Source organism: Hyperoodon ampullatus, assembly GCF_949752795.1.
Source record: "Hyperoodon ampullatus genome assembly, chromosome: 14".
NCBI lineage: Eukaryota > Metazoa > Chordata > Mammalia > Artiodactyla > Ziphiidae > Hyperoodon > Hyperoodon ampullatus.
In genome coordinates this window covers 12,611,204-12,635,977 of record NC_136927.1, presented here as the reverse complement: position 1 = coordinate 12,635,977, position 24,774 = coordinate 12,611,204, and the positions used below count along the sequence as shown (strand labels likewise).

Sequence of the window (24,774 nt, the reverse complement as noted above, 5' to 3'; positions counted from 1 at the left end):
GTTCACCGCAACTAGAGAAAGCCTGGGAGCAGCAAAGAAGATGCAACACAGCCAAAAAAATAATAATAAAATAATTAATTAATTTTTAAAAATGTGACCCTTGTCCTCAAGGAGTCCTCCACTAGCAGGGAAAATAGAAAAATAACCACAAAATAATGCTATTAAGGTATAGTCAAAGAAATGTGTTGTTATAGCCACTTAAGAAGGAGCAATATCTGTGTTCATTCATACTCCCGTCAAGGTCTATATCATATGTCATGCTCTTGGAGGGAAGTTAAGACCAGCCTTTTAGCAGCACTTGGGTTGAACAATTTGCTGTGAGAAGTACATCTACCATAATGTTTGTAGACCCTGACCTTTTATCAAGTCTTCAATGTCAAAGTACTATAGGTTGCAGGACATTCTTAAAAAACGAGATCCAAAAAATGGGCTGCTACTGTAAAAGTTATGTGTCCTGCTACCAGTGTTGTTTAAAAATAATAATGCAGGGCTTCCCTGGTGGCACAGTGGTTGAGAGTCCACCTGCCGATGCAGGGGACGGGGGTTCGTGCCCCGGTCCGGGAGGATCCCACATGCCGTGGAGCAGCTGGGCCCGTGAGCCATGGCCGCTGAGCCTGCACATCTGGAGCCTGTGCTCCGCAATGGGAGAGGCCACAACAGTGAGAGGCCCGCGTACCGCAAAAAAATAAATAAATAAATAAAAAATAGATAATAATAATAATAATAATAATGCATCAAAAAGCTTGAATGCTAGAACAAGCTGTCCAACAAATGCAAATTGCCACTCTGGTCCAACTTGTGATACCTACTAACCCATGAAATGGATCTCCTCCTCTCCCATCTTTTAAGAGGTAAGGGATTTGGGCTGATTCACAGCTGCCTTTAAGTGCACCTGAGTCAGGGACCCAAGCCCTGTGGTGCTGGCTTCTCTCTCTCTCAGTTCTGATCTTCTCCATGTTACCAGAAAGTCTGTTTCCTCATGGTGGAAGTTGAAGTTTTCACCTTCTAGTAGTGCCAGACCTTACATCCTCTTAGGCAAGTCCAGTGAAGAGCAAGAATACCTTTCCTACAAGCCCTGGGAAACACCTCATCCTGCCTCATAAGGTCAAATATTGATTCCTAAATCAAGGATGAACAGCAGATTCAATATTGCAAATGTTCTATGGTCAGATAACTGGACATAGATTTTCCTCCAAGGGAAACAGGGTATAGTTACAGGAAGTAGAAGTGGATGCTGGGGGTGGGTGGAGAAAAGCAAGACATGTCCACTAAACTTTCTTTCAAAGCATGAGCTGGATTGATCATCACACCAGTTAGGGTGATGACCCCATACCTCACAGCTCCCAAATGACTCCTACCTTTGTATCCCTTCTTTCTTCTCCTTAAAACCCCTGTGTCCCATCTACACACAAAGAAACACCATACAAAGACAAAACTATTTGGACATTCTGGCTTTTGTGCATCTCTGGGCCATTTCCAAGGGAACAGTGAAATTCATGTCTTCTACTTTCCAGTTGAAAGAATTCTCTAGACCTGCACCATGTACTACAGAAGCCACCAGGTATTTGTGGCTCTTAAGCAGTTGAAATGTGGCTATCCCAGGTTAAAATGACCAGATTTCAAAGATTTCATACAAAATGTTCAATAACTTATCACTTTTTGTTACTGATTAAATGTTGAAATATCAATAGGCTGAATATATTAGGTTAAATAAAATGTATTATTAAAATTAATTTTACCCATTTCTTCTTACTTTTTTAAAATGTGCTACCAAACTCATTAAAACTGAGAGTAAATTGGTGTTACCAGAGGCTGGAGGAATAGGAAAGATATTGTTTAAAGGTACAACGTGCAACTGTTAGGTAAATGTCTCGTTGATCTAATGGAATATGTAGTGAATATAGACAACAATATTGTATTATAATCATCAAACTTGCGAAGAGACTAGATCTTAACTATCCCCACCAAAAGAAAAAAAAAAAAAGAAAGAAATGATGTGTGTGATGTGATAGAGGTGCTAACTATCACTACAATAGCAATCACATTACGATAAATAAATTATCAAATCAACACACTCTACTCCTTAAATGTGCATCATGTTATATGTCAAATATATTTCAATAAAAATAAATACATAAAAATAAATAAATAAAATGTGGCTACCAGAATATTTAAAATTACAGTTGTGATTTGCCTTTCATTTCTATTGGACAGTGCTGCTGTTGAGATTTCTACGATGCTCTGAGCAGACCATTACTGTGGTTCTAAAAGAGGTTCCCCCACACTGCTGGGGGGCTTGTCATATATGCAATTACTCTGCCCGTTCCCAAACCTACAGAAGCAGCATCTCTGGGCAGGGCCCTTCCTGTGTGTCTTAACAAGCCCTCCAGGTATCTTAATTCTGTGGCTGCCTTGGCGAGACACGGAAATAGGAGCACACTTCACTAGTGTTTCTAGAACGAATGGCTTAGGAATGGACCTATCTTTGCATAGGGTCAGGTTTACTAAATTGCTAAGCAATTAAAAGTATTGGTTTTCACGTGGAAAATGTTGAAAAATAAACATGAATATTTAAGCAAAAACAGGCTCTACAAGAGGACTGCTTGTGGCAGGCAGGAAAAGGAGTGAGATAAGTTTTCTGCCATTCTGGGTTAAAACAAGATTGAGGGACTTGGCCTATAAGTGAACATTTATTGACTTTGATTCTAAACATTTGATTCTAAATCTGCACCACACCCTTTGTGGAAGGCATTATTAACTCCATTTTGCAGGTAAGGAAATTGAGGCACAGAGAGATTAATTAGCTGCCTCAAGGCCACACTTGCTGGAGTCAGAATGAATCGGGCTACAGAGCCCAGGGGGCTTAACTGTCTTGCATAGATCCCAGACCTATCTCAGCTAATCTGTAAAGTGGGTACTTCTATGCTAGTTTTTCCTGGCTGCTGTTAAAATCATCTGAGGACACTTAAAACCATATTCCTGCCTGGACTCCCCCAGCTAGAGATTCTAATTTCACTGGTCTGAAGTGGCTCCAGGGATGCTTAAGAGTTCCCCAGGACCTCAGAAACAACTCTGATTTGACAGATGTTGGAGATGAGGCTGGGAGACAAAAGGTGGAAGAAGTGGCCAGTGGCTAAACTGAGGTTCTATAAATTAGGCTTCTCCAGCTTAGATGTTCATAAGCTCCCTAGACCCCTTTTTTCAATGGAGCTTCTGATGTAGGAGGCCTGGGTGGGGCCTGAGATTCTGCAGTAGCCAGGTGAGGGTGATGCTACTGGCCCATGGACCACACTTCAGTCTCTGGGCAGTGCACTGTCTAGAGGTCCTGACCCTTGTGATGTTTTCCTGGCTCCCTAGAGAGTGGCCACTTTCCCAGAAGGCAGTTGGGGAGTGGGTGGGCTACTTTGCCCAGGTGCACACCCGGCTGGGGACTCCTTGAGATCCCAGGCCTGATCCTCTCAGGCCTCTCCAAGGCCCAGCCTAGGATGAATGCTTCCAAGTAGAGTCAGAGTTCAAGTTCCCAGAGACCTGGAGGAAGATTCTGGATTCCCGGAAGCTGAAAAAGAAAACCTCACACTTATGGCCTAGAAAGAGGAACCCCAGTGTCTGACCCTTCTTTGGTTCAGCTGTCCTCTCATCTGAGCTCAGCCTCCGGCTCCCTCCTGGGTTTCTCTCCTCTTCCCAGCTCTTTCCTGAGTTGAGGGCGAGGTGCTGAGACAGGGACCAGCAACCTCGCCCTCCCCAGGGGCACACACGGCTTTGTTGTACTCGCTGGAGTGTCCAACCGCCCCGGAAGCGAGCGTTCCAATGTGCATTTTCCCACCCACCTTTCTCCAACATTCCTCACCGCTGCCTGACTCTCAAGGCCAGTCCCCTGTCTCCCTCCAAGTTTCCCAGAGAGGCGGACCTTAGATGGACCCAGAATGGAGGCTTCCCCACCCCCTCCACACTGCGGCTTTCATGACCTGTTCCCCCACCCACAGCCCTTTCGGGGGACTGGACTGGAGGCCAAGTCCTGCCTCCTCAGCCTTCCGCGGAAAAGGATGCTGCCAGCACGGTGCGAGCAGACGCCTGGAGCTCTGACAACCACCACTGCACTCACAACCGGGGACAAGGCGCTTGTGTCCAGAACAGAAAACCGGAGGAGGGATAACTTCGCGTTGGGGGAGGGAGGGTATTGGTGGTCTTTCTCTAAGATACATATCACACACACACGCCTATGTGCCCGTGCGGCTGGCTGGGTCCCTATGCCACCTCGCTCCCCCCGGCCAGCCCGGCCAGCCCAGGTTCTGGCCCATCAAGTCAGGAAATGAGGCGATCCATCAGCTGGCCCTGAGTGCCGGCCCGAGGCGTTCCCCATCTGTGCGCCTCCCCACAAAGTCACCGGCGATGAAGCGTGTAGCGGCGGCGGTACCCAGGCTCCTGACCTCCGGGTGACAGGGGTTGGGGCGGGTTGCTCGCGGTGACTTCAGCGTCCTAAGCTCAAACGCGCTGGAACGCCCGTTTGACTTGGGTTGTGACTCCAGAGACGGCGAGGCGGGGGCTACCACCTCTACAGACCCTGCTGTTTTGCTGACAAGAAAAAAAAGGGGGGGTGTGGGGGGAGAATTAGAAACACAAAGAACATCCTGGGGAGGGGATGGGGGCGCGGCAGGGAGATAGATTTGGGCCTGGACTGCACGTGCAGGTGCCACCGGGGCTGCTGGGCCGGGGACACCTCTGGCAGACAGACCTGAGGCAGCAGAGGCCTGCACCCACAAATTTGCTTTTGAGTTAAAAAGTAACCATGGAGCCGCCATGGAGAAAAATCCTGAGCGTTAGTGGGGTTTTTCTAGTGTTAGAATGCGAGATTGAGTGTTATTTGAATCTTGGATTTAATGTTATTTTTATTTCAAAGGGAATATCGGGAGGGTCCCCACAGTGTTTCTCAGGGTTGGGGCCTCCCAGAGTCCTTATCTGGTCTTGTCACCGGAGAAGAGCAGAGCCTCAGGTCCCCGGCTCCGCGTCCTGCCAGCTGTGTGGCACAGCACCCCAGGGGGCGCGGGATCAGTCTCGGGAACTGGGACTTGCCGCAGAGAAGCGGCCCCTGGTTTGTCCCTGGACTTTTTCTCTCATTTGCGACCTAGAGTACAGAATAACCTCCGCTCTCGCCCCCAGCCCCAAATTGGAAAACAAAAACAAACAAACAAAACTCTAACCCTAACCTCACAGGCCTGGGCCTCCAGCAGCCCGGGGCGCCCCAAGGCGGTAGAAGACTCGTGTGTGGGAGGAGGAGAGTGTTTCGGTCCCACTTCTCCACCAGGTCAGGAGCCTCACTTAGCGACCAGGGACCCTAGCAGAGGGCCCCAGTGAGTCAGTCCACCCTGTCACCGTCCTGTCCCCGGGCCGGGACCCGCCCGGTTCCCAGGCCGCCAGCCCCGCAGGCAGAGCCGTTTCCCTCTGAGTGCGCGCCCTCTGAGTCTCTTCGGGCACCTGAGCTTCGATCTCCTCTCGGCAGAGTCTCTAAACCTTGCCCACGTCTCAGAGTGGTCCAAGGACCGCGCGCCGCGAGGATGCCTGAGAGCCCCTGGCCCTGCGGCGCAGCATCCTCCCGACGTCTGCCCTGGAAGCTGGACCTCTGGGGTCCATCGGGGGCATTTCCCTCCGATGCGGATGCCACCCTGGCGGGTTAGAAAGGAAAAGAAAAAAGAAGAGAAAAGAGACGCGAAGCCTCTGCAACCTGGCCTCTTCCCCCTGCTCTGTGTAACACCCCACCCCGCTCAAGCCCCCCCGCTGGCTTTTCTCCGGGCGGGGGAGGGACCCAAGAGGCGCGAGGCCGGCAGAGCGCCGGGGTCTCACCGCCCACCCTCCCCGCCCCAGCGTGGGGTTTGCCAACGCTTCCCGGCCTTGGAAGCTCCAAAGAAAGTCTCGGGGAGCCAGAGAACACTCTCTGCCAGGAACTTACTTCCTCCCTTTCTGGTCCTAATTCCCCTCGACACCGGAACACAAAAGAGCCCGGAGCTGCTGTCCAGCAGCCGAGGCCCGAACTCGCCCAACTCCAGCACCCTCGGAACTGATCCTTCTTACCCGGCTTTGGAGCCGGCTTGGACCACACCTCTGCAAGGTTCCTCTCTCACCTCCACACCGGGAGCAGCTTCGCGAACGTGCGGTGAAGTCCAACCCGGGTGCCTGGCGCCGACGTCTTTCCCCTGCTGAGGTCGCCGCGAACTCGGCGTGCGGGCCGCTGGGCGCACCGCTGCAGCGCGCATCTCTTGTCTCTCGGGCAGAAGCAGACAGGGCTGGAGTCCGCAGCCCCACCCCCGCCAAGCTCCAGACTCGAGCAACCGGGCCCACGTGCCTCGGTGTCACCCAAAGGTAACGCCGAGGGCCGCAATCCGTGAGTCTAGATGTGTGCAGCCTTCTTGCTCGTTGGGATAGAAAGCTTTAGTAATGGAAATCCTCAGCGGTTTTATTTTTTGTTTGTTTGTTTGGGTTTTTTGGTTTTGCTTTTGTTTTTGTTTGTTGTTGTTTGTTTGTTTTTCCTAGAAAGAATTGCTCAGATCACTTCCTAACTAAGGTCACTCATAGAAGCGGGGCATGCAGTCCTGGAAGGATCCTGTAGGAAAGGCATGTTGAAGACCAGAGAGGTGAAGCCATTCCTCCCAGAAGTTTTTGTTAGTGGAGTAATAAAGCTAACATATTGCTTCCTGGATTCCCGTACCAGTCATCTTTCCAACACACTGAAGACTCTTTCTTCTTTCCCTTTCTTGGTTACCAGAGCAAGCATCTTGCAATGGTTTCAAATAAACAGCTATAGAAACATCCCAAACTTACAACATCAGAATACCCCAGGGCAACTCCGGGGCTCCAGGTCTGCACCAGCAAAGCTTCCTTCCAAGCTCAGCTGACTGGCCGCCCCACTCTCCCCCTCCCCCCCCCATAGCAATTAATATAAATTTCCCTTAGTTCCAACACATCTTCAGGTGAATAGGCAGAAAACTGCAAATAGGGAACTTAAAGAGTAGTTAACTGGGAATAAGGAACCCCTGAGATACACATAAAAGAAATTTTAAAGAAGTGCATTATCTCAGAACTCAGAGAGCAAACTGTTGTAAATGAGCCACAGCTTGTCTAAACTTAAGCCCACTGGGATAGCTGTTAGTATTTCTTGGAGAAAAAAACTTCTTAAAGGACTTTTTAAAATTATCAATTGACTCTTGTCTTTTACAGAAAAGTCCCAGATCCCCCCTGGGTTAAGATTTTCCTCACTGCCAGGAAAGCCAAGAGGACTGATTATACTCAGTAGCCTAAAATTTTACACATTGAAGCTAGCGGTAGCTATCATAAACTGTTTTTAAAAAAAGTTAACTAATTACTGACTCAAGAGATAAAAATAATTCCTTTGCTCTTGAACCTTTCAGGAATGATCACCTGGCCTCACCATCTGCTTATTCAGGTATTTTTTTTAGAGACACTTTGTTCCCTGCATTCCCTCCTATGTGAAGGCATTTATCCTAAATGAGCTCATAAAAGGACATTTTCTAAGAACTTAGCATGAAGATACATTGCCAATGAAAGGGCTATTATTCTGGTGCCTTGTCTTCTCCACTGGTTACCCTCATTGCAGAAATAGCTTGGTTTCTTTAAACTAGCTGCAGGAGAGACCAATGACAGGAAGGATGAGGGAAATTTCATCAAGGTCATGCAAGCTGAGTGCATCAGAGGGCCAAACTTAATTTTCTGATTCTTTCCACATATTCTAGGGTTTGCCAATATATGCACAAAATATTTTTATGTATACTTATTTTTCAGTTCCTATCCCAAAAGGATTTCAAAGGTTTTCAAAGGCAGTGATTAAATGAAATGAAATAATTGTTCAGTGATTAAGTTGAACACAGAAAAGGTTTTGGTAACTAGTAATTTGGGCTTAAGGGCTGTGTGCATCTTGTCCAGTTCAATTATCCCTGCTTCCTTTATCCATGTGTGCTTCCTTATCTCCGTGTGTGTGTGTGTGTCTGTGTGTGTGTGTGCTGGGTCAGGGGAGAGCATTAGTGGTGGTGGGAACAGCAGCACCAGAGTACATTTTTACATTTCACTGCAAAGTGGATTGAAACATCAACAAGCCAAATTTCAGCTGCAACAAAGCTTAGCTTTCCACTTTTGATTCTACAGACACAAGTCAATTGCTTGTGCAACCAAGTATAAAGAGATACACCTAATAATTTGAATATTTAATTTTATTTAGAATGTTTTGCATATGCCATTCTTTTGCATATACCATATATGGGTAAATTACCAAATAAAGAAGTTAAATAAAGATTATGTATCAATGCTATAAGACACTGTGGATTTGGGGGTGTAATTTCTTCTTTATTGCAAATTGATAAATATGGAGGAATGAAGAGTTACATCTTTGCACTGACTCTCCTACTTAATATATTATTCTTCCATCTGCATTGCCCTTCTTTATCTTTTACCTTAGATCAATTTGTCCACTTCTTTAAGATCTCCTTCTCCAAGAGGCCTCCTTGGTCAACTCCACCCCACCCTGGGGTGGCTATCTAACTTTTTCTTTCCTTAAACATCTGCGCACGCATTGTGCCAGGCAACCATACATCTTCATGTTTCTTCTCATTTTCTTTCATCCAAACTAAAAGTTCTATACATACAGTGGGTCTTTTCTTCCACATCCATGAAACAGTAACCACTCAATGACATGCATGAGATTCATAAAGACTAATTCAATAAGTAAATACAAGAATTGAAGAGAATCCTTTGAAGGACTTAGAGGATCTAGAAGAGATTCAAAAGCCAGTGCACTTGGATGACATTTGTATTGACTGCCAGCAGCACTGATGAAAATTGACACAGCTATCATCCACATGAGTGTACATGTTTACGTCATTTTTTCTCCTACTTTCTCTCCCACTCAAGAAATGAAGAATGGAATGGATCCTGGAAAATTTTGTTACTATGATTTAATGGTAAGTTTTTCTCCTTTATTATCTCTTTAGTAATTTTAAAGAACTGAAGGTTTTTTTAAGGATGATTAGAAAGTATTTAATTAATGTTGGTGAAAGTTGTAGGTATAATGACCGGACTCCTGTTGCAACGTAAGAATCACTACAGATAGACAAATAAGTTAATGGGTGTTTGTAAAGCTATGTTTAAGATTAAATACCCAAAGGGATTTTAAATTAATTATGCTTTGAAGATGGTTCTCCCAAGAAGAGGAGTTAAAATTACTTCCTCTTTTTTTCTTTTGACTCATTCAATTGCTGGTCAACAAAGAGATCATTTATGTCAGGTATGGAAAGAAACCATTTTCCAAAGGAACCACCATTTGATTTGTAAATCAACTACAACAACTTAAGATTCATGACCAATGCTCTGTCCCATCTAATATTTTATTATTAAAGCAGCTAATCATCAATTAATTCAGTTGCTTTTTTAACAACTTATAATTTAAGGTATCTGCAATAATGTGTCCCAAGAGAAAGTGTCCTAACTTTTACAGATATCTCTTCTACTTTTTAATGGTATTTGTTTATCTTGGGGTTTCCAAATTACCAAACATAGTGCAAGTAGTGGGTACTCAGTTAATGCTTATGGTCTAAATTAATTTGTCTTTTTTTTTTAATGCTTTTATAATCATTGGCTCACTTGGCCTAACCAGACATCCCCTGAGCTATTATCCCAGTTTCTTAGGTGAGGAACACTAAAATCTGTACAAGGTCATAAAAAAGAAATAGTGAATCTTGGACTGAAATCCATTCATTTCTTTCCTCATTTAACTATTAAAGGGAGAGAGGAAAAGTGAATATATAAATGTTCCATTACCTATATCTCATTGCTTTCTAATTTTTACAGTGCTACAGGAAAATAAGTGTTTATTAACAATTGCTAACGTGACAAATCATTAGGCATATATAAATTTTACAAATTCCACTCTCAACTGTTAATAATTGCCTTTGTATCACTCACAATTTTGCCTCAGTGCTCCTATATATATTCAGTTATGTAAAGTTATTGAGAAATGTTTGGATGAAATATCAAAATACAGAGATAAAAATAAAGATATGAAAATACAGTATTGATTTAAACATCGCTTCATAATTTGAACTGCTATTGATCTAATTATTGATATAGGAATAGGTTTGAAAAATAATTGTATAAACACTTCGTGGCAAGCATAATGTCAGAATATTATTATACTTAAAACAGCACTCTATACATTTCAGGAATGTGAGCTAGAGATCTTAGGTGTTAGCTTGTTATTTGGTCACTGAATAAAGATTTTGTAATGGAAATCAACATATGGTATATTTTAGAGTCAAATTATTATATAAGGAAAAATGAAAATGATCCCTATGAAGTTAAATACTGTGATTTTTTTATTTTAATTTCACTGACTATGTGACATTGAGGAAGGTCATTTAATTTCTCTGAGCCTCAATTTTGGGGTATGTACAACCACAATAAGGTATATCTTCCCTTGCCTACCTTCTAAGGTTGTAGGGATGATCAAATTTGACAATGCACATGAAAATACTTTGCAATTTGCCCCTTATTATGACATTGTTTGTTTTATGACATTATATTGTTGATTTTTCATATAATGAAATAACCGCTAAGAAATAAAATATTTGGACATCACTACCATTGATTAGGACAGTATGCCTATTGCTGAAAGTGCCGTATTCTGATTTATGGAGCAAAAAATTTAAAACTCAAGCAAGCTACTAAAAAGTGTAAATATAGGAATTAGCCCAGTAGTGTTTGTTTTTTCTGTCCCACTAGAGGCTGTAGAGTATTATATGTGTGCATGCATGTGTGTGTGTGTGTGTATAACTATGACTGTCCTAAAAGATGCTACATAACCCTAACAATCTTTGGGTTCACTTACATTCCTCTTAGCAGAGTAGTCACAATATAATGAGCGAAGGTAGGTGACCCCAGAGTTCAAAGTTCTCATGCAATCAGAGAACAGAACTCACAAAAAAACAAGCCCAAATAGACATACTGCATTGACTAACGGCCTCGCTTGAGGAGGCATCAGTTTAACCTGAGCTCCTGACAGCAGGGGAGAGAAGGGGATGTCTCCAAATGCAGGAAGCTGTTGCCATAGCATTTTCTTTCCCTATTCCTGCCTACGCCTCCTCCCCCAAAGCATCAACAATTTGTGCTCCACCGTTTTCCTTCAGGAGCTGGAAGCATTTTCAGAAGCCAGGACTCCAGTGGTGTGATGTCTTCACCACCTAATCACTGTACTGGTAGGGATATTGAATAAGTCAGAGGGTGCTATTAAGTTTCTCAGGATAGAATCATCTTTGCGGATGCAGTTACAGCGCAGGAAACAGACTCAGGGAGAATTTCAGCCTTTCCAAATCTCATTGGAGCTCTGCACAAGCCCAGCCACAATCACTCCAGCAATACAACCGAATCCTTTCAGCACTCGCAGCCGTGGACAGCTCCCTCGCCACGCGGTCCTTTCCTCTGCAGTGAGCACACTAGCGTTCACCCTGCCCGGGTCGGTGCGGTACTCCATCCACACCAAGTCCGCCAGCGCGTACGGAACGCGCGCTCCCTCCCTCCTCCCTCTCGGTGCCCCCGCCCCTCGCTCGCTCAGGCTCACTCCAGCGGCGACTTTGAGGGATTCCCTCTCGGGCGGCCTCTGCAGCAGCACCACTGGCCTTATTTGCTGCTCCGCGAGGATGGATCTCCGAGGAAGAGCCGTTCTCGGCGTGAATAGACTTCGAGTGCTTCTGATGCTCTTCCGTGAGTAGCGTTTCGGCAACCGCCAGAGCAGGGTGCACTCTTTGCAGAGAATAGAACTGGCACAGTAAAGCCATTAGCTTAAGGTCAAAACGTGGCCCTAATGTTTGGCGGATTTGTTCTTTTTTGGGGGGGGAGGGGAGGACCTTCCCCTCAGTGGCAGGGAATTCCCCAGAGAGCCACACACTTGTACGCCAATCCCAGACACGATGCTGCACAGGCCTGCTTCGTGGGCTCAGAGCACTGGCCAGAAAGCTTTGGTTTAAAAACCTGAGATGAAGAAAAAGGCCAGTCGGATTACAAATTAGTAAGGCTTTATATGTTTTTTAATTTTATTTTTATTACAAATTAACAGCAACGAAGTCGAATTTGTTGGCGCTAGGTCAGCGAAACGGCTCGCAGAGCGCCCTGCAGCCGGCAAGGAACTTTGTCAGCCCAAAGCCCGCAGACCACCATGTCTCTCCACCCTTGTGCCCCAGACGCGTGGGCTCGCTGAGCCCCTAACCGATAGGATTTTTTGTTTGTTTTCTGCAGATACAATGGCTCGAATCACGGCAGAACAAGAAGTGGAGAATCTCTCAGGCCTTTCCACTAACCCTGAAAAAGATATATTTGTGGTGCGGGAAAATGGGACGACGTGTCTCATGGCAGAGTTTGCAGCCAAATTTATTGTCCCTTATGATGTGTGGGCCAGCAATTATGTAGATGTAAGGCACTTTTTCCCTCGCAGCTTGCTCCTAGGGCTCCAGGGACGAAGGGCACCTTCCCTCAAGACCCTGTGAAGACCTGGCTCGCCCGCCTTCCCCCCTGCACCCTGCAGGCTGCTCCCAAATGCTGCATGGGGGTTCCGGTTTGTAATGCCTTCTGCTCGCCCCGCCTGCTTTGAAAGTAAATCCCTCTCTCTGCTTCCCTAACGGCCGGGTCTGCACGCAGAGCATCTAACCGCATGTTCCTGGACCTGGGAGCGCGCGCATAGGAGTGCCCAGGCGTGCGACCCGGAGTTTGGACGCGCTGCCCTTTAGAGCCCCCACTGGGGCTCGCGAGCTGAGGGGGTGCGGGGCGTCTGTGTTCCCAGCTAATCACGGAACAGGCTGATATCTCACTGACCCGGGGAGCTGAGGTGAAGGGCCGCTGTGGCCACAACGAGTCGGAGCTGCAGGTGTTCTGGGTGGATCGCGCGTACGCGCTCAAAATGCTCTTTGTAAAGGTAAGTGCTAGTGGGGCACTCAGAGGGGTTGCAGACTCCGGGTGGGTGTGGGTAGGGGCCGCCCCTCCGTTTCCCCACCCAGATCTGCTCGGGCGGTTTACGCGCGCCTCCCCCGCTCGGCAGGAAAGTCACAACACGTCGGAGGGACCCGAGGCGACGTGGAGGCTGAGCAAGGTCCAATTTGTCTATGACTCCTCGGAGAAGACCCATTTTAAAGACGCGATCAGTGGTGAGTAGAGACCAGCAGGGCTGGGGAAGGAGCCCGGGGAAATGCAGACACTGCAGGGATCTCAGGCTTGGAGGCCGAATTCCTCAGGGTCAGGGCCTTGTGCTCCCAGGCCAAGTTAGCCCTGGGCTTTCTCTCCAAGGTGGAGGAAGCAAGCGGGAACGCGGGTGGGTCCTCTGGCCTTCAGGCCTTGTAGATGCACAAGAAACCCAGGCCCTGACGACCAGCCTGTCACCCATCACCTGATCCTGGATGAGATGTCTCTTGAGGGACTGTCTTCCTGTGGCTGCTTCAGGATGGCTTTCTTATGATTTGTCCTTTAAAGAAGCATGGAGAAGGACAAAGCTGTATTTTTATTTTCTTCTGCACCCCGGTTTTTATTCTTATGCGCTAAAACGTCAAGGGGGACAGTATGACTTTCATTTTGGGTCAGAATCTGATGGCCTTCAGATCTTTTGGCGCATTGCTCAGGCCTCACCGCAATCTTCAGTCATCCACTGCAGCCACCCCAGAGTGGATTCTGAACCATGTCCTTATTTATTAGCTTTTCATGCCCATCACTCCAACAACTACCCAGATCCTCCAAAAATATTGTGACAAGGGATATCCAGGCTCCAAATAACAATGCTGGGATCTGCAGGCACCATCAAAGACCACATTTAAATTTATGTATTTATTTTGTAAATTGTCTGATCTACTCATAATGAAGCCTTCCATCACCTGGGCACCTGAGTTGGGAAAAGATTTTTATTGAACATGTACAAGAATACATATGTCATCTTTTCCGTTTCACCCCTTATCATCGCAGTAAAAAGGGCAATTTTGTCTCTTCATCAAAATTCATATTCAAACATTTCCCACAGTTAAATTAGACCAAAAAAAGGAGAAAAAAAAAAAAAAAAAAAAAAAAAAAAAAAAAAAACCTTAATCCAGAAAAGGAGGAAAAGGGGCGAGGCAGGCTTCCAAAGAATATGTATGCGTACAAGGGCATCTGCTCAGAGCACTAGCAGCAGCCATGCTTTGCTGAGGAAGATATTTTATTTTTTGCAGGCCAGTGGGAGGTGTAGGATACCAAGTCACTGTTCTTTGTGGATCTTTGGAATCTCTGTTGTTAGGTCTTATATAATAAAAAGGGTTGGGGTTTTAGGTATCACTTTATTCTTCCAAAAGGAAATTCCAAATTAATATTTAAGAAATCCATGCCCATGAAAGAATGGGTGCATTCACATTTGCATAGCCCCAGCCGAGCAAGGCAACAGGGCATGTCAGCAGAGGATCAGAGGGGGGGTCTGAGCTAAGAGGCAAAGGTCAACTACCTGGATCACCATAAGGAGGGTTCTGCCAGCCCTAGGGGCCTAACCATTACTTTGGGCCTTCTCTGCAGCCGGGAAGCACACAGCCAACTCGCATCATCTCTCTGCCTTGGTCACCCCAGCTGGAAAGTCCTATGAATGTCAAGCTCAGCAGACCATTTCACTAGCCTCCAGTGATCCACAGAAGACAGTCACCATGATCCTGTCTGCGGTCCACATCCAGCCATTTGACATCATCTCTGATTTTGTCTTCAGTGAAGGTAGGTCGGTGGGGAGGCAGGAGGAGAGGGAGAGGAAGGAAGCAAAGGCTGACCTCAAGATGGATGTGGAAGGCAACCTGCCAGGGTACCAGGCTGTTACCACTTGGACTTTCTCTAGGACATCATGGCGCTGCCTCCCTCTATAATTTTTCAAAGACTAAAGGCAACAAGCTGAATTGTATCAACTTCAATGGCTTTCTCTTTCATCTTCCCTCTCTCTCTTCCTCCTTCACTTCCTTCTTTTCCTCTCTCTTTCTCTCCCTCCCTTTGTTTTCTCCCTTCCTCCCTCCCTTCTTTTTTTCCCTTATTTTTTCATCTTTCCCTTCCTCCCCTCCTTTGCCAAAAAAGGAAAGTGCATAGGGAGAAAGATAAGAAAGTCAGCTGAAAAAAATATATAATTTTGATGCAATTTTCCCAAGGAAAAGGCAGCTAAAAATCCCAAGCAGCTATTGAGAGAGCCATGGGTTAGAGAAGGTCCTTTGCTTGTGTGGGCCTCAGATTCACCATGGTCTCTAGACACTTCCAGCCCTAGGTCCTACCACTGTGAGTCTAAGTTTTTGTGTGACCAGAATGCAATAGAGGTGTGTGTGTGTATGTGTGTGTGTGTGTGTGTGTGTGTGTGTGTGTGTACAGGTTACAGAGACAGACTCACGAAGACCTGCCTCTGTCCAGCTCTCACCTTTGTGTGGAGGGACACCCATGAGGCTCCAAGGAGGCAAGGTCCCTGATCTGCTCCCTCTGGGGCACGCAAGAAGGCTTCTTCTCAGTCTGTGCGAGCCCTGGAAGGGGATCAGGCAGGATCCAGCTGGGGTAGGTTCAGGGCATCCATATCCTCCTGGTTCTCTGCACCCCAGAATAAGGGCAGGAGAGGAGCTCACATTCTGCAATTTGTCCAAATCTAACATCAATTTACTCTGGGCAAGTGGAGTAAGTGAATTCTTCCATTCATTTTTTTTTTCTCTCTCTCTCTGTTGTCTGGAGGAGGTTGTTAAAGGCAGTTTGATATTCTCATTTATTCCTTGTGGTTAAGAAATGAGGAGAGATTCTGACTGCTTTATGGATGCCTACCTTTGGGCTGGCGGTCCCCAGGTGAATACAACCATTCGAATGTGTAGGATATTAGGGAATCCCCACCTGGGTCACACACAAATCCTTAAATCAGTCCCAAGGAGTCCAGCTTTCATTAAATGCCCCTCCCATTCGAAGTATACGGAATAGAATCCCTCCCCCCATGATTTATTCAGAAGGCATTTAGGAATTCCTAAGTTAAACTGTCCTAAAGAGAAAAGCCTCCTTCTTATTCATCTTTGTAATTTTAGCACCAAATACAGTGCTTGGCACATTGCAGATGTCCTGTTAACTTTGGCTGAATTGATATTCTGAAGCTGTGGGCTCAATTAATAGAGACTTGCAAATGCTTCAAAGACAGGCAAATCAGAATTTAATAGATTTAGTACAGCAGCGCCATGCCTACCTGTTATGGCTCTTACCTGTATGGGCTATTCCACCTTAATGTGTTTTCTACAAAATTGAAACTAAACTAAACGCCAAGATCTTAACACTAAAAAGTACTGTTGATTATGAAAGTATTTATAAAATGCAATAGTGTCTTTCTTAAACTGAAAATATTAAATGCAATTAAAAGTAATTGGACTGGGCTTCCCTGGTGGTGCAGTGGTTGAGAGTCCACCTGCCGATGCAGGGGACACGGGTTCATGCCCCGGTCCGGGAAGATCCCACATGCTGCAGAGCAGCTAAGCCCGTGAGCCATGGCCACTGACCCTGCGCGTCTGGAGCCTGTGTTCTGCAACGGGAGAGGCCACAACAGTGAGAGGCCCGCGTACCGCAAAAAAAAAAAAAAAAAAAAAGTAATTGGACTTATGATTATGGATGGCCCAGAATTCATTTTGAAAATATTGGATCACATAGACCCCAGGGTCCCTACCATAAATACTTCTGAGTTTGTATAGGTATTTTCAGTAGTCTCTAGTTACTTTTTGTGTTTCTCTGGTCAATGGTTTTTAGACACTTCTTCATTTCTTGGTACTACTGGTGCTATAATTGCTGCTTTTACTAGTTCCTTATCACAGTCTCACCCTAACCCTCTCTGGGTTATTTCTAAGTTCCTGTTTATAGTCATTTATGAATGGAGAAATCAGATCTCATAGATGTTAGAACTGTGTACAAAATAAGAGTAAATGAGTACTGAATAAGGACCAGAGCTATTTTCCTAAAAATCAGTGATATTCTTGGCATAGATTTAATGATGTTTTTGCATAAAAAGCAGTTTTTATCCACTTCCAGGGCTTAAATGGATAGATTTAGACAGTTTGTAAGCATGTATAACTTCCTAAATGCAGATATATTAAGCACAAGCAAATTGCTCTTGTCTCACCCAGGCTTTTCTGGGGAATAATTAGGGTGTTGCCTCCTGTCTGGTGCCCTGGGGCTCAAGCCTTGACACTCCTGGGAGGAGGCAAGCCTCATTCAGGATCACTCACTGAATCCATGTGCCTTTGTGTGGCAGGGCTCCTTTTGTTCCTGGTTCCTCCTGTCTGTGGCTCTCAGCACCTGCCCCCAGTGTGTTTTGTAAGAGATCATTTTATTTGATTTGGTGGAATCTGAAAGATTCCTTTTGGAGTGCCTTTTCGGGACCTGGCACTTGGACCCCACTCCCCAGAATAGAAAGAGGCTCTGATGTGTTGCTAATGCCTGTGTGGGTGAGTGAAACCTGCCTGCGTGGCGGTGGGGAGGGCATCTGGTCCTATGTCTGACACCCACTGCAGGGCTGTGTACACGCGTTCTGTCATGTGCAAGCAGGACCTGCAGCATAAGGGCTTCCAGTGAAGAACCTATTCCCTGTGTAAGGGGGTCATGCCTGGCAGTCTGCAGTCTCCCACCTGCCTCCTTCATAGATTCTGAGAAAAGCAAGGAAGGGTCAGTGAAATGGGTTAGTGGACACTCATAGAGGCTGGAAGCAGCCCAGATAGGGATGGCATCTTTATCACACAAATCCCTTTAGACCGTTGAGCTTGGCTACTACGCTGATCTCCAATGAAAGTAGCCCAGAGGCTCCAGATCACTGTGCACAGCTCTGGTGATCTTGTTAACATGTCAAGTCAAGTCTGGTTCCGTAGGTCTGGGGGCGGGGCCCAAGAGGCTCCATTTCTAGCAAGTTCCTTGCTGATACTGCTGGTCCATGGCAAACTGTCGGTAGGGGGATTTGAGGGATTTTGAGATGATCAAGGGATATGATATGACCATGAGAGGCAGCAACACACAACCTTCATTGGGTGGCACTTGGGCAGGTTGTGTAAAGAAAGCCCCTCACAGCATGGGACTGTCCAGTAGAAGGCTTACAGCACCCTGGGGACCACTATCCCAAAGGAAAGGAGGATAAGGGATGTCCTGGCAGGGAGAGGGGTGTCAGGAGGGGGCTTATGGGTCTAGGTGATGTCACTTAGCAGCACGGGGAGGAGTCTTCGGGTCAGAGAGCTCGGGGGACAGCAGAAGCTTAGGGCCTTATCTATCCTATCAGTGGGTAACAGCTGTTGGGTGAGATTTGTAGGCAAAGCAGACAGGCCCTAAATGGCTAAACATGTCTGTTTGGGCTGTTTTTTTGTTTTTTGTTTTTTTTTTTAATAATTGGTTGTGGGTCTCAGACTGCAGTGAAAATATAAACCACCGAGGGGCCAATCCATGGAGGCCAGCTTATTTCTATAACAGGTACACTTGGTGTGGCAACTCTCAGCCTGCAGTTCAAGGCAGCCCATGTGTCTCAGCTGGTGTTGGGTAACTTGTCCTTCCACAATTCATTCCTGGTAGTGAGTCCCTTTGAGGCCCCAGGAGAATTCTGACTGTGCTAGCATGGAGGATGCATCACTGGGAGGGAACAGATCAGCCTGAGTATCTTAATGGCTTGAATTAAAGGCGACTCTCACGCATAGAGACAGAAGAAATGTAATGGAACACGAAGGTGCCTCTGTGCCCCTTTGTTAAACACTCAGGTTTAATGGGCATTTAAGTCACCACATATAGACTGGGCCCGTCTTAATTCTCAAGGGGGGAAACAAACAAATAAAGAGACCTGTGAAGAAGGTACTGAGATCCCTGTTTACAGTGGAGAAGCTGAGGCTTAGGGGTAAAGATACTGGCCAAGACTGCGCTCCTTGTGGCTGCCAGGGCTGGGACAGGAACCTGTCTTTGGGTATCAGATCCTGTGCTCTTAGCCTCTCCAAGCCTCAGCTGCTGCAGCTGAGCAGCTGTACCAAACATGTGAATGCAGGAGGCCATCTTCAGAAAGGTTGTCGGGTGCTCTGAATTCATGAGCTTATCATTGTTTCTAACAGTGTGCTTGGGAGATACCACCTGATCTGTATTTTACCCAGATCTATAGGACAAGTGATCTGTGTTTTAGTGGAAATGAATGTACATCACCCCCAGTTGAGCGCCCCAAGACTGGCTGCTGTGCTGCAAACCAGGGCATGGTGTGCCGATGCTGATCCAGAGTGCTGTGTACACCTGTGGTTTGCATGGCACCTCCTAGCCAAGAAACATGCCACCTGAGTTGCTCCATCTCAGAGCCTCCTGGGGAAGCATCCACAGGGAGACTATCCTGTTATTAACACCACAGAGAACTATGTCGAGGGCTGGAATACAGAGGCCTAGCACAGGGCCACATAGCCAGCCAGTCATAGAATTCTGTGTTCTTGCTACTGCTCTGGAGCCTAGTGTTTTAGGTTGGGTTTCCCAAGAAGCACATCCTCTATAAGTATGTAAGGGCAAGTAGTTTATTTAGGTGGTTCTAGAAGGCACTGCTAGGGGAGTGGGGAAGTGAGGTGGGAAGGCAAGGAAGCTAGTACAGGTGCATAAGTGAGCAGGTTACCACTGTGGGCACTGGGGCTCACACTGCTGGAACTTCTGGGAAAGAGTGTGGTTCCCACCTGAGTTACCCTCCAACTCCCATCCGCCACTGATGGCTGCTGGGGTGGGGAAGGGGGATGTTGACTCTCCAGGATGTCTAACCTGCCTTGTAGTCAAAGCCCATTGGAATGGGTGGGAATGGTGAATACCAAGGTCATAGGACCCTGTCGGTGTCTGTACACCAGTACACCCAGTACTGGGATATAGGAACATTCCCTGCCCTGGTGGAGCTTACAGGCTAGTGGGAAAGAGTTTATACAGCTCTTCCTTGTGCACAGGGATGTTCCTGGCACACAGTGGCATCAATCAGTAATTGTTTTCTTATTTACTGTTGTGCTTACATCTTGGTGAGGGTATCTGCTTGTCTCCAGCCAAAGATCTCCAAAGCCCACTCATCTTAACAGCTTCTCAGTCCACAAAATACATTTTGCTGAGGTTGCAGGAGTCCCGAGCCAGTCCAGAGAAGATATGGAAAGAGGGACAAGCCCCTCCCTCCAGTTGCCCTATCAGACAGCAGAGGGAAGCACGGCCAGCAAAAGGCTTGCCCACCTTCTCCAACAAGAAAAGTCGGTGGCACTAGCAGAGCTGGAGAAAGCAATCAGCTTGCCTCCTGGTCCATGGCCCATCTCAATGCTGTTCGTTTGGAGCTGCTTTTCATTAAGAGCTTTTACAGTGTGTTTGCCTCAGGGAGTAAATACAACTTTAAAATGTTGTGGTCATCAAACAAAACAAAATAAAACACACGTCTAGAAAACAGAACCTAAGATGATTCAGGATTGAATTGGGCACACCAGGTTTATGGTTGAGGGGACTTGAGCTGGCAGCTGGCAGTTACACAATTTTGTCTGATCTGTCTTCGTCTGGTTCTTTGCAATGACTGGGCTGGTTATTGCTTTTTCCAATCATGGGCCATCCACCCTGGGCCTCGGTTTTGTGTTCTCTAGAACTGTAAGTCCAGCCAGGGCAGAGGTGTGAGAGACCCCAAGACCTGTGGAGATGAACAGGGAGTCAGGGGTCTCCGAGCACCCAAAGCCAGACGCTGAGCTGGGCTAAGCCAAGGGATGCTCTTCTCCCAGGCAGAGATGGAGGCCAGCTGTCTTTGCTCTATAATCTGTGGGTTGTATAATCAGTTCATTGGACAGGATCTTAACCCTGGAGTGCACAGGGTTTGTGTATAGAATTCAGGGGGTCTGTAATTTCAGTAGGAAACATTTACATCTTTATTTTCATTAATTTCTAATTAATGTTTAACATTTCCTTCAATTATAAATAAAGGTAACAACCCACAGTAGTATTAGTCATACCTATGACTTTGCCACCAATATAAATAATAATCTTTTTCTTCCCACATGTTTGTGTAGATCTTGCAAAGTAACAATTATGCTTCTCCCTACTTTGCAATCACAGCCAGTATACCTGTGTACTAATATATATATATATATATATATATATATATATATATATATATATATATATATATATATACTGTTCCTCATATTATTTTAAAATATTTTAATAGATGCACTTCAGTGTAGTTTGTTTTCTTTGTAATCTTATGTATTTTATTTTTATGCAATTATAAGTATTCTGAGAAGGGGTATAGTTTCATTACACTAACACTAAAAAGATTATAATGTCTGCTTTAGTGGGTCATGACCAGCACTATTTTAAATGAAAGAGAATAGTATAGAGGCTAAATTATTAGAGGCACAAAGTAAGGAAAACCATTGTTTTATAACACTTTGGTTTTAGTTATGTATGTATACATATGTTCTGGGTTGTAATGTAAAATATTGTTTTTCCTGGGGGTCAAAGGCAGAGTTTGGAGCCAGTGGATTAAGCCTGAGTGGTGAATGTGTGTCTTTTTTTTTATGGGTTCACAATCTCTCACCTAAAACCCTTGGGGCTAGATGTTTTTCAGAATTCAGAATAATTTTGGACTTTAGGAAGATAATACAGTGCATTGTCCATATATTATATAAGACCCAGAAGACTCAGGGAAGCTCCTGTAATCAAACAGATTAATGAATCTGTTTCCTGCAGTGAAACACAGGAATCTTCATGCTAAGGAGGAGAAATGAGAATCAGAGCAACCAGCTTTTGCTGCCAAATGAATGATACAAAGTACTTGTGGTTTCTAGAGCTTTGTGGATTTTGGAATGGTGGGTAAGGGAACGAGGACTCAGGAATTCCCTTTTGTTTGACCACTTAATGAATGGGGATGGGTGGGGAAGGGGATTCAGTATTTTTCATGATAATTTTTGACATCCCCTTATTTTCCCATAATTACTTTTGACTTCTTGTCCATAGTTTAATACTCCCTTTATATTCTTCTTCCAGTGATGTGTTTAATTCAGGTTTTCTCCTAAGGCAACAAAACAATTTTTAAAGAAATAAACTATAATAATATTTTAACCATAATTTTTTGCCAAAATACACCATGCTTTTCTCCTCTATCTTCTTTAAAGGATGGTGTATTAGATGATTTCCCCTATAACTATACCAAATTTTTATCCATTTAAAGCTAATACTTTTGGCACCACAATTCTGATACCAGTTCTGATGTATGTGGTGTAAATCCATCAAACTCTACACTTTTTTAAATGGTGGTATAATTTACATATATCAAAACGCACAAATCTGAAGTGTTAACTCAATATGTGTTTACCTATACTTGCAGTCACATAACCCTCACCTAAATCAGCATTCAGAACATTTCCATCACACCTGAAGTTCTCTTGTGTCCTGTTCTGCAAGACACGCTGTTCCCTACTTCTCTGACTTCAATCACCATAGACTTAGTTTTGCCTGCTCTTGAACTTCATATAAATGGAGTCATACAACATGTACTCTTTTGTGTCTGACAGTTTTCACTCAACATAATATTTTTGAGATGCATCCATTTTGTTACGTGTAGACATAGTTCATTCTTTTGTATTGTTGATTAATATTCCATTGTATGAATATACCACAGTTTATTTATCCATTCTACTCTGATGGACATTTTGGTTGTTTCTGGTTTTAAGCTATTATGAATAAAGCTTCTATGAACATTTATGTTCAAGTCTTTTTGTGTCCATATGTTTTCATTGTTCTTGGGTAAACTCCTAGGAGTGGAATGCTGGGTTATAAGGTAGGTGTATATTTATCCTTACCTTATTACAAAGTGATTGTACCATTTCCCACCAATGGTGGACAAGAGCTCCAATTACTCTGTATCATTGACAACACCTGGTAATTTAAGACTTTCTAAAAGGTGTATTTTGTCTGTGATTCTATGTACATTATACACCAGTAAAAAGTTTAAAAAATTAAATAACACTAAAAATGATGGTGGTTGTGCCTAATGCCCAAACTCTGAAAATTTGCATAAATCATTTGGAAGTTTTATTGACACTGGCCAGGAATCCAATAACCTGAATGTTGCCCTATTTAACTGATGTATCTTTATTTTACACTATGCAGAAATTTTAAGGGATTGGGCCTTAAGTTTGGTTGGGCAATATTGTTTCTGAAAAAGAAAATATCTCTGAAGTTTCCTTGAGAAATCTTCCCATCTCTATCTGCCTTTTAGTTTACTTGAGCAGACTTATGATTCAGAATATTTTGGCAGGAGCTCATTGCTTTTCTTCTTCTTTCCCATTTCAGAGCATAAATGCCCAGTGGATGAGCGGGAGCAGTTGGAGGAAACCTTGCCCCTGATTTTGGGGCTCATCTTGGGCCTCGTCATTGTGGTAACACTGGTGATTTACCATCTCCACCACAAAATGACTGCCAACCAAGTCCAGATCCCTAGGGACCGATCCCAATATAAGCACATGGGCTAGAAACTATTAGGCAGATAGACCCCAGCCCCCCTCCACTGGCTGGATCAGGTAGAAAAGTAAAAGCACTTTCCACCTGTACATGGGATATACCAACATAGCTGCAATCAAACAGACCTGGGTATTCAAGGCTCACTTGACCTGCATCCATGCTTAAACCCCGGAATGGGGGGATTCTTTTGGATTCATGGGGTGAAGGACAGTTGCTGGGGAGTGGAAGGAAGGGGTCAACCAGCTTTCACACTCATCGTGGCTTGGCTTTGACTCTCCAAGGAGCAACTCATAAAACTTGGAGAGGTATCTGACTCTGAAGTTTAGGGATTGAAACCACACTTCGTTCGGAAAGACACCCCTTAAGGTTCGAGAGGAATATTGGAGGCTTTGCTCCCTTGAACACAGACGGCTTACCCTATACTGTTGTCAACGTACACAAAATACAGCCTCATGCTCCCTGCAGCAAGACCCCTGAAAGTGACTCATGCTTCTGGCTGGCGTTCTGCATGTCTAGTGATTGTCTTGGGAATGTTTCACTGCTACCTGCACCCAGTGAATTCACAGCACAAGAACCTGTTTAATGTAACTGTGCAGAGTTGTTTGGACTTCATAGTGTGACAGGTCCAAGTAAGGGGACCTGAAGAATCAATCCATGTGAGTTTGTTTTACAAAATGAATTAAAACACACTACTGTCTAACATTTGAATGCTTTCTTGAAACAAGAAAACAAACTAAAATGGTTTCTGGGGCACCCAGAGGAGAGAGGGGAATGATGAAGACGGGATTTCATTTCTGCAAGAGGAAAAGCAAAGAGAGAGCAAGGAAACAATGGGGGGGCGAGGGAGTTGGCTTTTCCAGGTGAAAAAAACGTGGATTTATTTTGGCAAATAGAAGTAGTTTTAATAATGGCACCTCTTGAACGATTGGCCTAACATAGCTTCTGGTGCTTCTTGGTCTTGAGTCTGGCATTTCACTTTGGATTAAAAAGCTGGACCGAACATAGTAGCTTAGGTTGAGTTTTATTTGTGATAAAATGTAATTTACTGAAATTCCCTAGAGAAATGTACATAGTTTGGATTTCACTCACTTTCTACACAATCATTTTTCAGAAGGTCTGAGCAGGGGTAGGGGAAATCCTTTTCTTTGGTGTTAGGGTGGGAACCTCTCTACCCCTGTAAAATCATCACCATATGAGAGGAAGCTCATGAGTTATCTCCCCGAGTCTTCAATTGTTGACAGTAGCACATCCTTATAAGTTCATTATACCAGAAAA

The 24,774-nt window shown here is 45.0% G+C and overlaps 1 protein-coding gene across 2 annotated transcripts; it reads left to right on the top strand.

Moving 5' to 3' along the window:
- Positions 1 to 11,693: 11,693 nt before the first annotated feature.
- On the top strand, positions 11,694 to 23,510 carry LAMP5 (lysosomal associated membrane protein family member 5; the record flags this gene model as incomplete). Of its 2 annotated transcripts, XM_079719136.1 has the most annotated exons (6): positions 11,694 to 11,757; positions 12,289 to 12,461; positions 12,830 to 12,961; positions 13,085 to 13,190; positions 14,572 to 14,760; positions 23,332 to 23,510. In XM_079719136.1, 6 exons carry the CDS (start codon positions 11,694 to 11,696, stop codon positions 23,508 to 23,510), a joined length of 843 nt encoding a protein of 280 aa, XP_079575262.1. The 2 variants fall into 2 exon arrangements, with proteins under 2 accessions (XP_079575262.1, XP_079575263.1); XM_079719137.1 differs by lacking the exon at positions 12,830 to 12,961.
- Between the last annotated feature and the right edge of the window lie 1,264 nt (positions 23,511 to 24,774).